At 42.4% G+C, this 17,314-nt stretch overlaps 1 protein-coding gene across 1 annotated transcript in view; it reads right to left on the bottom strand.

Moving 5' to 3' along the window:
• Positions 1-5,169: 5,169 nt before the first annotated feature.
• Positions 5,170-17,314, bottom strand: part of WWTR1 (WW domain containing transcription regulator 1) — a 121,310-nt gene continuing 109,165 nt past the window's right edge. Inside the window, exons 5-7 of the mRNA XM_081138793.1 lie at positions 10,958-11,091; positions 9,390-9,502; positions 5,170-5,567 (exon numbers count right to left, since the gene is read on the bottom strand). Coding sequence (XP_080994919.1) covers positions 5,383-5,567; positions 9,390-9,502; positions 10,958-11,091 — 432 coding nt within the window. The 3' untranslated portion in view covers positions 5,170-5,382. The remainder of the gene's footprint in view (positions 5,568-9,389; positions 9,503-10,957; positions 11,092-17,314) is intronic.

The following is a 17,314-nucleotide window of genomic DNA, read 5'->3' as shown; positions in this document are numbered from 1 at the left end:
TGAGAACTTCAATAGCATAAAAAGGACATGGAAATCATTTTTAAAAAGAACCAGAAATGAAGAATACACTAACTGAAATGAATACTTTATAGAGAATCAACAGTAAAGTAGTTGTAGTACAGAATCAAATCAGTGATTTGGAATATAAGGAAGCAAAAAACTTCCAATCAGCACAACAAAATTATTTTTTAAAAAGGATACAAAAAAATGAGGAAAGTTTAAGGAGCTTCTTGGACAACTTCAAGCACACCAGCATTTGCATCATGGGGATACCAGAAGGAGAAGAGAAAAAGTGAGGAATTGAAAACCTGTGTGAAAAATGATGGAAAACTTTCCTAACCTGGTGAAGGAAACAGACACAAGTACAGGAAGTACAAAGTCCCAAACGAGAAATACCCGAAGAGGCCCACACCAAGACACATCATAATTAAAATGCCAATGGTTAAAGACAAAGAGAATCTTAAAAGCAGCAAGAGAAAAGCAGTTTGTTACCTACAAGGGAGCTCCCATAAGGCTGTCAGCTGATTTCTCAACAGAAACTTTGCAGGCCAGAAGGGATTGGCAAGAAATATTCAAAGTGATGAAATCACTGGGTTGTACACTTGAAACTAATCTAATATTGTATGTCAACTGTAATTAAAAAATGATTTTAAAAGGTTAGGCAGCCCTAGCTGGCTTCCTCAGTGGTTAGAGCATCGGCCCATGGACTGAAGAGTCCCAGGTTCGATTCTGATCAAGGGCGAGTACCTTGGTTGTGGGCTTGATCCCCGGCCCCAGTTAGGACGCATGCAGGAGGCAACCAATTGATATGTCTCTCTCACATTGATGTGTTTTTTTTCTCTCTCCCTTCCACTCTCTCTGAAAAGCAATAGAAAAAATATCCTTCGTTGAGGATTAAAAGAAAAACAGAAAATTTGATAGAGGGGGTCAAAAAAAGGCATTATCCAGCTCTAGGTTGGCAATGGTGAAACAAGCCTTACTGTTGGTAGTAGAAATCCAGCCATATTCACACAAGAATAAGACATTTCCTGAAGCACAGTTTGTAGCTACCAACTGGCTAACAATAATAGACATCAAATATTATTTGTTGTTAAAAATATTGAAGTGTACAACTATATGTACCTGCATGGAAAGATGACCAGAAGGTATTGGATTTATCTGTTGCTTACTGTGTGACGTTACTGAAGTTACATAACCTCTCCAAACCTCAATTTCTTCATATGTAAATTGAGGATAATATCCTTGAAATGGTAAGGTTGCAGTGCAGATTAAATTAGGTTATAGCAACTGTTTTGCATAGTGTCTGGCACATAGTAAATGCCCAGTAAGTATTAGTAATATCATTGTTATTGTTAAGAGGAAAAAAATGAAAGCTTCTGAACAGTATGTATAATTGTTTTCCATTTGCTAAAAAAAAATCTAACATAGGTAAAACATCTATTGTACTTTTTTTTTTAATGCGAGATTTGGGGGATACAGAACTTTCAGTTTTTACTTTATACATGTTGTGATTTATAACATTTTCAGCAATGAGCATGTTACAAGTGATGACAAAATATGGTTTTTAAAACGATGCATGAGACTTAGACCCTAGAATGTGGGTAATGTTTCCACTAGCATCTCTCTGCTCTGTCATTTAGCTGAATGCTTCCGCTTAAACACTCTTCTGCTACGAGTGCTCTCACCTAGTGCTTCTGTGCAGTGGCAAAGGGATCACGGCAGTGGTCATCGAGGGTCTCAACAGGCAGAGAAAATACTGTCACATCACACACAGGGTGAACGAGGAGCTGATTTCAGTTCTGACAACAAGGAGGCATACTGTACTGTTAATAGAAGAAAAACTGAATTCCTACACCTCTGACGTCTCAGTCAAATCTGTGAGGTGCTGGAAGGATCTTTAAAGTACACACACACATACAGAGTCTTAAAAAATCCCAGCGGGGCACTTCAAATAAAGGATGCTTAGAATACTAAAGAACAGGCATTTGAGCCAAAAAAATGTTTGCCTACAAAATTTTCTTTCTTTTATTCTCTGCCAGGAAGGTTACATAAGCCTCTCTTCAGTACAGTACAGTACCACCCAAAGCCCTCAGTAAAAGGAACACTCACAAATAATAAAAACACAAAGGCTCCAAGTGGAAACTCAATTGTATTTATTTTTCTTATACAGAATCAGAGAAGTAAAAACCAGTACCAAAGTCCAGGTAAAATGGTTTGATCTGCCTGATTTGGCTGCATACCCTTTGTACGCATAGCATTCTAAATTAAAAATAAACACAGATGTCACATTACAAAATGTAGAAGTAAATTTTGTAAAAAAGTTAAGTACTAGCACATAAATGATGTAGTGTGTTAGGGAAACGGTCTCTGTCAATCTCCCATTTTCCCAATTAAACTAATCTACAATTTCTTTTTAACAGCTTTTTTCTTTTTAATAGAAGTTGTACTTTCAGAAGTTACTTCCTAATTATGTCACGAGGACACAACTCGTAATTGGCAACACTTCTACCGCTCAGATCACCTTCTTCTACAGAGAGCTCTTCTACCAGGCTGGGCATACCCCCCAGCACACTCATTTTTTTCTGTTTTCTGTGCTTCTGGTACATTGTGTAATCAGTGAAAGAGAAGGCATTTCACATCCTAAATACTATGGTGAAACACTTAGAATGACTTAGATTGAACAGAGTTGCAAATAGGTTTTAACAATGTATTTGCTTCAAGAAAATGTGTTTATTGGGGGGGAAAATACCTAGAAAGATCTCTCTCTGAAATTATTTTTCTATTTCAATTTTAATAGGCCTTTTCTATGGCAAAACTATTGAATGAAATGTTAAAATTTATTGATTGATGTAGGACTAAAAAAAAGACTAGATATCCTGGCAGTTGTTTTCTAATAAGAAAAACAGTATAAATAGCACCTTATCATGATTCTGCAGGGGTCTGAACACTCACGATAATAGGAAATAGCTTTTAAAATGCTGTTCGTATGTAGATTTCTATTTAGTGTTCTTTAACAAGGACCATATTTTATGGCCGTAAAAACAAACACAAAAAATTATATCTGGCTTTATCTATTAGTAAACACATAGTCAGGGTCCATATTTAATTCTGGAAAAATACTTATATTCATTAATAAATGTTTCAACTAATTTCACTAAAAAAAACCTTCTAATATTTTCTAATGCCACAAGCTTACTAGGAAATTACTTCTAAAAACTGATAATACAAATCATCGATGTTTTATCTACTTTAGAAAAAAAGAGGGGTATCTGTTTCTTTTACGTTTAATAACCTGAAAATGAGTCTATAAAAATATTTTTAAAAAATACAGTAACACTGCTCAGTTTTGTTAGGTCCCTTGTTTTTTGGGTTTTTTTTGTGTGTTTTTTTTTTCTTAGCATGTACAACTCTTTTTGCAATTATTGCTAACACAAGAGAAAAAGAAATAGTGCTCCCTTCAATTTAGTAGCAACATAAACATCGCCCCCATCTCTCTCGGAGCACGTGGAGAGAGAGATGAAATCGGAGGAACATAAGCCTCGGGTCCCCCAGGAGAAAGAAATCACTCCCTTGTGCTGGAAGCACAGCAGGCTCTCGCCCCGGCCCGGCCCCTGCCCTGGCCCCGGCCCCGGCCTCGCAGCAGCTCAGCCTCGGCCTGGGCCCGGGCAGCCTCCACCATCCCTGCCCTTCCCCGCCACGTAAAGTGCACCAAAGCCCTCTTTTCTTCTACAACAGTCTTTTGGTATAAAGGTTGTAGTAGAAAACTGTTTTGTTTTGGGGGGCACCGCTCACACCTCCTGCTTGCCTTGCTTTTGGGGTACTATAACGTGTCTTTTTCCATTTCACGACTGGTATCCTTTCCACTCTATTCCACAACTTTACTACTTCATCTCGCACCTTTTCACGTGCCTTCTTTCCAGCAAGATAAATGTATTCTGTCCGTCTATATTCTGATACATCGAAAGGACCTTATTGATGATCCCGAACAAATAAGCCCCCTTGGGAATTGACAGGTTCCTCCCAGAGACCTGAATTATTGTCTTTTTAAAAAGATATTAAATTCATAGATTATAAATAACGTCAGTTGAAAACACTAAACAGTTGAGGACGTCATTGGCAGACAGAGTGCATGCCAGGTGAACCCGATGCACCCTCTCAGTCCTTAAAAGCTAATAAAAAAAACATTTTTTGGTTACATAAGAGGTATTGAGTACATATTTCATGCCTTTTTATACCAACTGTAGCAAACAGGGTTAGGATAATATACTAAGGGATCAATTTTACTGAATTCAGAAACACATGTCTCCACCATACACCCTCAAGAGGGCATGTTTTTAAACGTCAGTCAGAGATCTGCTTCATCCTTCAAACAGTTTCATAGATAAGACTATTCTAAACACTTGAAATCTTAAAAGCAAAACTGACAAGGCTTCAGAATGTAAAAAACAACAGCTTGCTGTGTGTTCCAGCAGGTTGAAAGCTACGTGTCCTGATGCTTTCAGAACCGTTTCAAAAGACAAAAACACAGTTGCCACTGATTCATCAAAAACATTTGGCTGCCCTTTGTCATCAGCTACAAAATTATAGTGTTTCATAAAATAAACATCAAATTCTAAGCGGCAATTTTTAAAAAAAAACCCAACTTGCAATTCTTAAATGTTCTGTTTAGTAAATGCTCATGATTAATACCCAGCGGGTCTCTTTCATAAGGTCTGCAGCACAGGGGCTGTGCCGAGGCTGCTGGAAGGACTAGCTGTGTGGATGCCACGCCACGAAATGACAGGGGATGAACTACAAGAGGGCTGTGTGCCTTCGCAAATACAGAGTAGTAACAATCATCAGAGCTAGCATGGGTCCAGCGATGCATTGAATTCCATACAGCAGAGTTTTACTACCCATACGATGATTTTTAAAGCTCGGGTTAAATATTTAAAGCATTTGGTAGTACTGTCATCAATACAGTTTTTGAAACTGTGAATCGGGTCTAATTTTGTGTACATTTCCTGGACCGAGCCACCTGTCAGAAGTCACTGCCTGTGGTCATCTCTTTATGGTTTATAATCAATTGATGTATAAATTTCAGCTAACACCCATAAAGCTTAGTCATGGGCCTGCAGAGAGGAAAACGGGGAAGCAATTCTGCATAACCCACCACAGGAATGCAGGCTTGCAGAAAATGAAAATAGAATATTTATTTCCGTTTAACTTAAGTTACTGTCAATCAAATCCAGGCAATGATTAAACTGGCCACATGGAAAGGAGGGAGCATGAGTCATGGAGGCAGAAAGTGGTTCACCTGCGGCCTTGCTCTGCTCCGTCGCCCTTCCCAAGAGGCCCAGGAAATGTCAGGTCATGGCTGTACCCAGGTTACAATGGTACTGACTACAGCCAGGTCAGAAAGGGCTCGCTCTTGTTCAGAGCAGACTCGACATCATTGAAGAGGGGGATCAGATCTTCAGATTCCAGGGTCCCGAGGTCCACGTTGGTTCCCGGGAGACAGTCCAGAAAATCAGGGAAACGGGTCTGCTGAGGATTGATGTTCATGGGCGTCTGCCCTGCACTTTCTCCTGCAACAGAATGAAAGGAAACCATTTTGACTCCCTTTTTAAGCTCTTGAAAGAGGGGACCAGTCCAAGTGTTAACATAATTCTCGTTTTCACTTGCGCTGGGCCAACACTGGGCAAAATTTCAGCTACCCCACTGACAGAGCTGGCGATGCTTGCTCCTGGGATGCAGAGGTGCCAAGGATCTTTAACTGTCCTGGGGAGCCATGGTGCAGATGGACAAGTCCAGGGGACAGGGAAGGCACCGGTGAAGGCCCCGGGGGTCTGACCTACAATCTGTGCCTTCCCAGCAGCAGGAAGAGCTGTTTGTGAAAGAGCGAGAGGCCCTGACCTGACCGTAATAAATGCCTTATCACAGGGCTAAACTCTCAGGATTTAACCGCAAGCTTATATGTACCCATATCCTCACTCCATGTTCAAAGGTGAGGAGTTTCCTTGAACCGTGTTATTAAAAGACTGTCTTCACTGATGGCTCTAGGGATCAATTTCAAAGCATTTTATAAAGTGGGTTCTGCAGATCCCCCCCCTTCCTGCCTCCCCCGAACTCTATGCCTTTCTCACAACGCAGGTGAGTCACAATGCCTGTGAGCACAGGAGGGTTATGAGATGTCTTGCAGTAAAGAATCTGCTTTATTTTATCTTGTCTTAAGAAACCTATTTCCTAAACCTATTGAGTCACCTAATCCATCTTTGGCAGAATTTACATCCTAACAGAACCAGAGTCTACAGAACACAGTTGGAAAAATGCTGATCTGGAGAAGAATTAGCGCCTAAGGTGTAACAAGAGAAGCATGTGCTCTTTCCGAATAATAGCGCATGAGAAACGCAGTGACCCTTGTGCCCAAGACTGCTCTAGCTGTGTGGCCTCAGACACATATGCGGTGCCTGACCCTCAGTTTACCCATATGAAATTGGGATTATAGCACCTTCTTCACAACCTGGAGTGAAGCACCACGTGAAGTCCATCACACACCCATGGCTCTGGGCACCACCCACACAAACTCATGTACATACAGAAATACAATAAATGTTTGTCAATTGAGCTTAGAGAAGGAAAAACCTTAGAACTGGATCACCGTTGATGACACATTAGAACAAAGAGTTAATTCAAACAGCCCCAAACAACTGTCTGAAGGAATACAATGCACCTCTCCAGCGTCCACCACAGCATCATTTGTAAGAAACTCATTATTTAGCTTTTGTGTCATGAAAGTGCAGTAGCCTTCCTGAAAAGCACGCACAGAAATTTCACTATTCTGAGTCAAACTGCGGAAAACTCATTTCAACCATATGCATTAAGTATTTTCCAGGGAGAAAATGACATTCTTCCTAGGGGTGAGGGAAACATAAGCCAACTGTATTTTGGTGATAGCAGAGCTTCATGACTTTTCTATAACTCATAAAATAGCATTGCTTCTTAGCAATATTTTGTAGGGTTTTCACTGCAAAAAGCAATGAAAATTAAATCAAGTTCAGCCGCATATTGAAAAATCATCAAAATAGAAAAAATCCAAAATACCTTTTTCTACCCACTAGAGTGTAACAGATGGAAGTGAGGTTTAAAAAACTATCTGCCTTCAAGAATTATCTGATGTAAGGTGCCGGGTGTCCTTTTCATCTCTGGTTAGGATCATTTACCTCTATTGATTTCCTGTTTTAACTTTTTAATAGCTCAAGAATACATTTTTTAGCCAAAAAAGCTCTCTGTCTTAAAGAAGTCCTTTTATCCTTTCTCCTCAGACATGGAAGGCAGGAGGAGACTAGTTAAGCTTCTTGGTTGAGGTTAGCAATTTTAAAATATCTCTCTTTGGAGCAACGTTGCAATTTCCTTGTAATCTTCTTGGTCTTTGTAGTTTTATCCACTTAAAAAGTGGGACAGACAAAAACCAGGCAATTCTTAAAAGGGTGCGATTATTTCAGAATATTCTGGAAGGCTGAGTAACTTCCCAGGCTTTGCTCTTGGTGTTTCCTATATTCTGTCTTCACACCAAGTCCAGCTGTGGCTTCATGTGCGTTTTGCAGAGGGAGAGCTCAGCGGGCTCGCTCCCTTTCAGCATGTGGTCAGTGGGCCTAACAGGCCTTTTCTAGCTACACGGGAGCTCTGTCCATCCTCGGCTTCCCCTCATCCTGTGACTGTGTAATTACATCTCTCCCCTTGAGCGGGTTTATGCCCACTTCCTATGAAGGCTTCACAGAAGCGACCCCAAACTCTGTGGGCTGGTACTTAACCAGAGAACCTGGAACCCTAACATTCATCAACTTCCTTCTGTGCATTACCTCAGCCTTCTTAGAAGTAATAAAGAATTTGGGGCCAAGCTCTGTGATCTCACGACTCTAGGAAGTGAGCACAGGACTCCCACCTTCCAGGCGAGAGCTCTGAGGACCCGGGAGGCTGCAGCACCCACCCAAAGTCACAGCCAGGAGTAAGGAGCGAGAACGCAACTTAGGCTGCCTGTCTGCAAAGACGGTGCTCTTTTCGGGATGCCGCTTAATTCCATTAAAGCATTTTGGCTTTAAAACATTCCCTATTTACCCACTCGAGGTCATTCAAAAAAGCTATAGAATAGAATGCATCTTTTTTTTTTTTTAGTGTCAAGCTTAGATTTAGGCCTCCTTGGTCTTTTCTTATTTAACTTTGCCTTTTATCTTCACTGGCTTCCCAGTGCTTAGGTAGGAGCCGCTCCAAAAGGACAAAATAAATCTCACACCGAAAAACAGAGAGAGACAAAGAAAGGGAGGGAGAGAGACAGGCAGAGAGGGAGAAACTGAAGGAATAAATTAAATATAACAAAACAAAGAGTCCAAACTGTCCCTGCGGGACGCCTACAAGACAGCCTGTGCAGTCCTCTAAGCAGGCAGGTGACGGCCGGCAGGGAGGCCCGGCCGCGAGGCCCGGCCGCTGCCCCGGCGTCCACGCTGGCTGGCAGGTCTGTCTCTCGTCTGACCGATAACTTAGAGTCAGAGGAGGAAGAGCTGGCGTCCAGCAGCAGAGTGTGACAAACACAGGCACTCTGGACAACAGCAGTGGGAAAAGCAATTATTTTCACCACAGAACAGTTAATTTTCTATGGTCAGTGAGGATAGAGGAGAAACTTGCACGAAAAACTCCAAATAGTGGACACCTCGGCTGTCTTTTCTTTTTGGTTCTAGAGTATCTTCTGGGAGGTTAAGACTTTGATAATTAAATCTAGATTTGGCCAATAAGACCAAATTCAGTGTTGGCACTGAAGGCCTCACTCCGTGCACGGGAGCCAGCGGGCCTGGCCTGGGCGGTGCAGGCTGGGGGCCAGGCTGAGGTCACCCTGGCTCTTCTCTCTCATGGCTGAGGGGGGACACTGTTACCATGTTGGGCTTTGGAGCTAACAATCTACAATCCTCTGAGTTGCCCCCTGCCAACGGCTTCCCAAATGCAGTGACTGGCATGGAAAACTGCGTGCCGGCTGAACTATAAAACAGCGCACTGCTCAAGGAGGCGGCCCATTCCTCACAACTAGGGGCCGAGCACGTCGCCACTCCCTGGGGAAGAGTGGCCAGCAGACAGCCGCGTGCTGATGCGACGGCGAGGAAGGGGCTGTGTGGAGCCAGGGCCAGCAAAAGAGAAAAAGCAGAACTGAAAAGCTTGTGCCCAGATGCAAAACTGTATTTGTATAAACTACGGGGGAAGGGCTAGAATTTATTAATAGTGCTTGGGCAGTTGGGTGGTTTTTTAGTTGTCATTTTATTTGTTGTTGAGATTGTTTTTGGTTGGATTCTATAATGGAGATGACTAAAAAGACGACTTAAAAATGCAAATGCATTGCAAGTACTTGCAGGCTTTACTCCTACCTGTGTCCATCTCATCCACGTTGCTGAGGAAGTCCTCTGGGGTCGTGGGGACACTGTAGCATCCTAGCCCCAGGCCACTGTCAGTGCTCTGCTCCCTCGAATGATATGGCCCTCTAGAGAGCAGAAGGCAGAGAAACATCAGTGTGAGCCACTAAAGAAACCTCAGAATTAAAGTACAGTCGCGAAAACCCTACCTAGTGCAGTTCTGTCACTCGGCCCAACCTTCCACGTACGGAGGAGAAGCACACTTTGTACCTCCTTTGAATTGTTTTGAAACATACATTCCCAATGTCAATGAAATTAATAAATTGTAAGCAAATAAAACTGGCTGTTCATAGTAAATTGACATTGATTTCCTTTTCATCTCAAAATAACAATTTCTTGTTCTTACACATAGAGCATGACAGCATTTATGTAAATTTTAAAAAACAGAAAACAATGTTGACCGTTGCTTAGGAATGCACACATCTTCAGGCAACAAGCATAAAAACAAAACCCAAAACAAAAACGAAGCATAAAAGCACATGTGATGGGACACATGACAGCGTGTGAGCAGGGCTACCACTAGGGAGGGAAGGAAAAAGGAAACATTTCAGTAGTGGTAGGGGTGAGTTCAAATATTAATTGTAACACTTATTAAAAAAAAAAAAAAAAAGTATAAAAATATGGGAAATCTGGGTTTGGGGACATCATGAACCTTATATTATTCTTTTTACTTTTCTGAACATTCTAAATACTTTTAAATCAACAGTTTTAAAACTCTTTCATTATTTCAGCTGTTTGTTTTCATCTATTTTTAACAACTCTAGTAATTGTATTTGTTTCCCAGAATCCTCTGCAAAGGCAGAAAAGGCACAAGAAATAGAACTCTGCCCTTTATTTGGGTTTCAGAGACTGAGGCTGACTACTTCTGCTCATGGAGATATTCCTGACTAAACTATCTGTTCCATCTCCTCTTATGTTTCCTATTTTAAAACATCATCTCTTTTTTTAAGTTAATTTTATTGTGAAATAATTTTAGAATCACACAGAAGATGCAAAAGGAATACAGATTCCTGTGCACCCTTCCCCCTGCGTCCCCAAGGACACCTTACGTAACCACAGTACAATGACCAAAACCTGGACGCTGACATCATATCGCAGTATTAACTAACCTACAGGCCTCGCTCACATTGCACCATAAACACCACTTCTTAACTGCTATGTTCTCTATTTGCCACATGGCATGCTTCCCACCCCCCCATGGGCGACATTAAACCACAAGATTCTTCCAAATAATTACTGTGCAACACCATCCCACTGAAATTATAAGTTCATCCCCATTTTAAAATTGTTGACTAGGGATTCAGCCCATGCCGTAGCACCAATTTTTAAATTTGAGATTAAAAAAAGAAAAGTAATTAACTTCCTCTGCTTTTACTTTTTCTGCCACCACCCTCTACCTGCTGCCTCTATCCCCACTCCAGCCTCCACACTGCCCACCTTTTCCCACAGAAACAAACACCCACTAAACTCTAGACCACAAAATAAAGAAAGCAAAAATAAGTGGCCCCAAAATATTAACTTACCCATTGAGGAAAGGATCTGAGCTATTATTAGTGATGGATCTCATGTCTGGGGTCATGGCGGGCGGGCTGACAGCAGCCTGAACCGTGGCCAGAGTCTCGGCTTCCATGGGGAGCTGTCTACAGAGGGCGGCTTCCTGCAGGAATACACCAGGCACAGGGAGAGGCAAGTTATTCCCCCGGTCACAGGGCCAGAGCAAAGCATAGATCACATGAAAACGGTTCACCAAGCACAAAGCACTTTACACTTACCCCTAACAAGTCAAAGGCATCAGGAAATCATTAGTGCTCTTTCTCCGAAGAGCCTAAGACAGGCCTAAGACGCTTCCTCACATGCACAAAGTTAATGAGAAGCTCAGCTTATCTTTTTGCCCTCACCCATCCAAAAGTTTAAATACCCAAATCTTAGAAAAGCCTCTCAAGACACTTTCTCAGAAATGAGGTTATTTTTATCCCAGGTGCTCAGACCAACTCTAAATCAATCCAAGTCACTGGACTCCTCTGCACTAGCAGGTACATTCCGGTCTTTGCCACTTACCAGCCAGTAAAACTGTGGGGTTACAGAGTTCAGGCTCTGCATTAAATCGTATCTGGCAGTTTTATGCCAAGAGCCAGGAGAGCAAAACAATCAGTTAAAAAGGCTGTTTGTCAGTCAGTTGTTCTATTGGACTAATTATTTTGTCGAGGGCTAAAATGGCTGAAGGTTAGGGAACCACGCAGACTCAGTCGAAATCCCTCTGACGGGAAACTGAGAGCATCTGCACTTCATTAGCAAAAATCAGAACGCTAGCATTATTTTTTAAAGCTAGCATTACTTTGCCAAGAGAGTCAACCCAAAGGTCATGGACTTGACTGCAGTTATTTTCTCTAGGTATAACCTCCAGGGAGTCTCTCTCATTTTGACAAACAAGACCAGACATCAAGTTTCTTTCAAATTTGCTGCTGTTTCCAGAGAAGAAAACTTTTATATGTTTATACTTCATCCAAAACCAAGGTTAGGCCCTTCCCATATTTATGCCTATCAGTTGCCCACTTCCCAGGCTAACGACATTGGTCTCGTCCCTTAAGGTCCCAAACCATGTTATAATGGCAAAGAAAATATTCAGGCCATGTAAGTTCCAGTATCTTTGTGAGATCTGTTCCAGCCCTAACATGCTCTGATTTCAGAGAGTAACTGCTGTCTAGACAAGTCTAGTGAAGTCATCGGCTATAAAAATTTTCGGTTACTAGAGTTCACTGCACCGTTACTAGGAGTTACTGTGGCAAGACTCTTACAAGCTGTGAGAGGCCGATTGATAAGAAACTGCATTGCTGATGTACGCTGAAATTAGTACCCAGCTAGGAAGGGCTGCTGGTTGACTTCATTCAGGTTGCAAATCATCAGAATACCATAACTTACATAGATTTTATTCAGTTCATCCATTAAAAGCAAACCAAAAAAAAAAAAAGTTTTTTTTTTTTAATCCATAAGCCAAATCTTGGAAGTATTTCTGAATAAATCTAGAAAAACTGAATATTTTATGACAGTTGTCTTTACATGACAGGCAGTGTGCCCTGGAAACTGTATTCCCCAAGTAAAGCTTACCCGAAGGCCTCACGAGGGTGAGCAACAGGGGCTACCTGGTGTGAGGAGTCTAGAACCTGCCAACCCCCCACAAACTCATACACTAATAAATGTGGGATGTACCCCCAAACTGATGCCCTTCTAAACATACAAGTTGAAGAGATGGCTGCATTTCATTGTATTTGACAAAACCTTATCACCATGTTTTAAGAATACTGATTGAATTTGAAATTTTAGGTGGTCTGAATATAAATATAAGAATCATTTCTGGAATTTCAAAGAATTAAAAAATGCATATTATATACATAAAGCATATGTATTATTTATCATCTGTAATGATATAATATGAAAATGTTTAAATTATAAGAAAAAATACCAGAAACTAGGTATAAAACATATAGTCCTAAACTTCCCTCTTCATTTAAATTATTCCTGGCATATTTCAATTAAATACAATATAGATTTTTTTTTTTTTTAATGCTTGTGTGTGGCTAAATATGTAAATAAAATTCAAAAGGACTATATATAATCATCAGAGCTGAAAGAACCTAGACTATATTGGGGAAAGAGGTTCACCGTGCCATTTCACGTCTGTTTCCTCTATTTTAAATTAAAGATAACCAAGCTCCATTCTTCAGCACTGATGTTTCTCTACTTTGAAGACTTGACTCCCATGTGATAGTCCCAGCATAAGCCCAATGCTAAATTCTGCCTGTAGGGGACTCACAGTATCATTTTCCACCTTCAAATGACTAACAAATGAGAGAAGACAGAAAGGGTGTTGAATGAACCTGAATACAAACTTTAAAAAAAAAATCCTCACCTGAGGATATGTTTTCACTGATTTGAGAGAGGAAAGGAGAGAAAGAGAGAGAGAGAAATATCAATGTGAGAGAGAAACATGGACATGGATCGGTTGCCTCCCAACATGCCCCAACCCCAACTGGGATCAAACCTGCAACCTAGGTATGTGCCCCAGGGAATCAAACCCACAACCTTTCAGTGTACAGAACGACACAACCAACTAAGCCACTCAGAGAGGGCATAACTGTTAAATACAAATTAGGCTCATCTGAGTTAGAAAGTTATTATAGGAGGCAACACTTTCTCCAAGATTAATATGAATTATTTATCACGAGTCACTCCACACAGCAGCCAACCTGAAGATCATGCAGGTCCCCTGCTGGAAACCCACCTACATGGTGGCCCACAAAGCCCTGCAGGACAGCCTGGTCCACCTTCCTCCTTCGTCTCCGACGTCCCCTCACACACTCCCTCCAGCTGCCTCTCCCACTTCCAGCATCTGCACCAACTGTTCCCTCTGCTTGGAACATGCTCCTCCAACCTTCCCACGGTTCACTCCCTCAATGTTTGCTTCCTACAAATGACATCTCTTCAAAGATTGCATTAAATTTTCTGCATAGCAACTTAAATATTTGTATCTCTTTCCCATTAGAATGTAAGCTCAAGAGGGAAAGGATCTGAGTGTCTGTCATGTTCATTCCTATGTCCCACTGCCTGTAACAGCTGGGCATATAGCAGGCACTTGATAAATATTTGCTCAATGAATAAGTAAAAAACATTACTGGAATTCAAGTGGGAATATTTTAAATTGTAATTAGTAATAAAAGAAAAAAATAAACTAAGGACATTCAATTCTCATCTTCAACCACAAATATGTGAGAAATAAGCCTATAGGGCACACCCTAACTAGCCAGGCACAAACTCCAACCTTAGGTCACAATCCCACTGCCCTCCTCCCTGCTCCTCACACAGAGGGGTCAGGAGCAGGGATTCGGGGGCCAAGTGCTTGGACTTGAACGCTGGCCCTGCCATCTCCTGACCAGTGATTTACCCCATGTTCCTCATGTGCAGAGTGGGGACAGGAACAGCATCTACCCAGCAGGGCTGCTGTCATGATCAAGTGAGGTTTCACATATAAGGTGCCCAGAACAGGGCCTGGCACATGGGGTCACCTAATAAGCGTTAACTAAGTACTTTTATTATCATCTCAAGTTCTGTATTCCAATCCCAGGAACCAAAATGGAAAGTCTTAAAGACCACACTCCTGCGTGGCCTGATCCACTCTGAGTGTCACACACTTCCTCCTGTCGCCTTCCACCATGAAGGATTAAAGCAAAGTGTGAAGTTCGCCAAGACGAGTCAGCAAGGCCAAGAAAACAATTTCTTTTCTTTTTTTTTTTAATAAGGAGAAGCTTGTAAAACCCTTTTGTATAACATAAAATTAGTGTGTGTGTGTGTGTGTGTGTTTAATTCTTACCCAAGGATATGTTTTTATTGATCTTAGAGAGGAACATTGATGTGAGAGAGAAACACAGACCAGTTGCCTGCCATACACACCCTGACTGAAGACTGAACTCAAAACCTGGGTACGTGCCCTGACCACGAATTGAACCCACAACCTTTCGGTGTACAGGCCGATGCTCCAACCAACCCCCACCAGCCAGGGCTAAAATTAGTTTTTAATATAAATGGAGAATGCTGAGAAGTTTCATTTTACTTAATTATATCTTATAACCTAATAATTCTTTATTTAGATTTTCTAAAAGTCTCACCTTTTTTTGAATGACAGTATTTTCTTATTTCTGCTCATGAATGGAAGGAGAAAAAAGGCAGCTCAAAGTCCTAGTTTTTGAAATATGAAGACTAACCTCGCTAATACATCTCCATCCAAACAAGGGAGGATTTTAAAAAACAACTACTAAATTTAGGTATAAAATTCAATCCCAGACTCAATATGATTCTGGCTGCCACATGGCACCCACAGCCCCACAGGGGCCGAAACGAGAGGCCAACACCTGACTGGTCTGACCAAGAAGCAGCACTCAGGACGGCTGGCACTGAAACAGCTGAAGCAAAGACAGCAGACGGGGCACTAGACTAAGTAAACGGACGAAAACAGGGACAGTTGGCCAAAGCTGGGCTACGACATGGCTCAAGTCTCCGACTCAGAGAAATGCCGGCGCAGTTGCCTTAACTAACCCTGGGCTCCGTCCCCAGCTCCCTGTAGTCCAGGCAGAAGACATGCTAAGCTGGAGGCACATCCAAGCCCCCTGGTCTGTCTCTCATCTCCCACTTGCACCCCAGTTCGACAAGTCTATTCGCAGACCCCTTCCCAGTGTCCCCTCCACCCCCACCCACCCTGTTCTCCCAAACAAGTCTTCAGCTTCCTGGACTACTCAGTACTTTGGGTCTCTCTTCATCTACCAGATCTCACCCACCCTTAGAGGTTCCATTATACACCTTTTCCAGGGTGCCTTCCCTGACTACCTTGACCACAGCAAGCAGGACCTTCCCTTTCTCCCAGCCCTGAACTCCTAACAAACACAGCCAGCAGGAGTCTGAAACTGCAAGGCTCCCAAAACACTCCTCCATCTAGCCTCAAAGCAGCTCTTCCTTGACCACTCAGCCCAGCTCAAAATCCAAGTCAAATAACTCCCTCAATCCCCACGACAATGCCTTCAGTTATTCCTTTATTTTTTTTTAAATACTATGGAGACTACCAGGTGCCAGATACTGTTCCCAGCTGCAAAGATACAGCAGTGAACACAGACAGTGCCCTACCTCATGGGGGAGAGGGCGAGACAGACAACGTGTAATGATGGTGGAGTCCATGTCTCTGATATCTCCATGGTCCAACCTCCTTTCCACCTCAAATAGCAGGTCAGCCCTGTTCCTCTAGATACTTCAACCGACCTGCCCACCTCCAGTCAAGGCTGCACCCAGGTCTCTGCTGTACACTTTGCCGAGGCCACAGAGTGACCAGGGAAGAAAAACAGGATGGGAGGGGTCTGGGTGAAGTGTCCTGTGAAGAAGTAGGGGGCTGCTTAACCAGAAGAGAGACTTGAGGGGCACACCTTGGCTCTCAAATTATTAAGGAACCACTACAGGGGAACAGGAAGATCCCTTCCACCCCAGTCTGAGGCCGATACGACGAAGGATTTTCTAGTTATAGGGGTGGAGCTGGCTCTTCCCCATTCTCTGGGGTACTGGCCACTGCAACTCTCAAGCAGTTGTTAAAGGCTCAGTGCTATTAGACAAGTTCCGGGCTTGGCACAGGGAAAAAGTATCCTTGGCATCAGAAAGATTGGAGTTCGAGTCGTAGCTCAGCTACTCCCCAGCTATAACATCTGGGACTAAATTCTTAACCTTTCTTGATAGTTTGTTCATCTGACTCATTTTGCTGGGCTGTTATAAAGATTAAAAGCGCATATTTATAAAGAACCTGGCACCTTGGGCCAGCCAACAGAATGAATGACCCATAGTGGTAAATGTTTTGAGGAGGAGCTATTAGCTGATACCTGTATATAGCTCTCAACGTGTGGAGCACTGTTCTGAGAACTTTAACAAACTACTTCATTTCATCTCATGACAGCCCAACTGTCTCCATAGTACAGATGAGGAAACCGAGGCAATGAGAAGTTAAGCAACTTTCCCAAGATCTGGCTCCAGTCTGCTCTAGTGACCACCACACACACAGTGTAGCGCAGAGAGGAAAGCCGAGGGCTGGGGGTGGCAGACCTCAAATTTTTGGCCTTTCACCGACTGGCTGTGGGACTTGGACAAGGTGTTTCATTTCTCTGGGCCTGCTTTCCCAGCTCTGACACGGAAATACCAACCCCATCCCAGGATAGAGGAAGATTTCATGAAACTCTTGAATACAGTTAACCATCCTGAACTGGAAAAGAGACTGAAGTGCATGGGCTCTACCATCCTTTTCAATGCATATGGGTGCAGCTAGTGTCCCGAGACTTCACAACACACCAAGCAAAGTT

The sequence above is a fragment of the Miniopterus schreibersii genome (assembly GCF_964146895.1).
Source record: "Miniopterus schreibersii genome assembly, chromosome: 5".
Taxonomy (NCBI): domain Eukaryota; kingdom Metazoa; phylum Chordata; class Mammalia; order Chiroptera; family Miniopteridae; genus Miniopterus; species Miniopterus schreibersii.
Note: the sequence above shows the minus strand (reverse complement) of the source record. Positions and strands in the feature narration are given on the sequence as shown.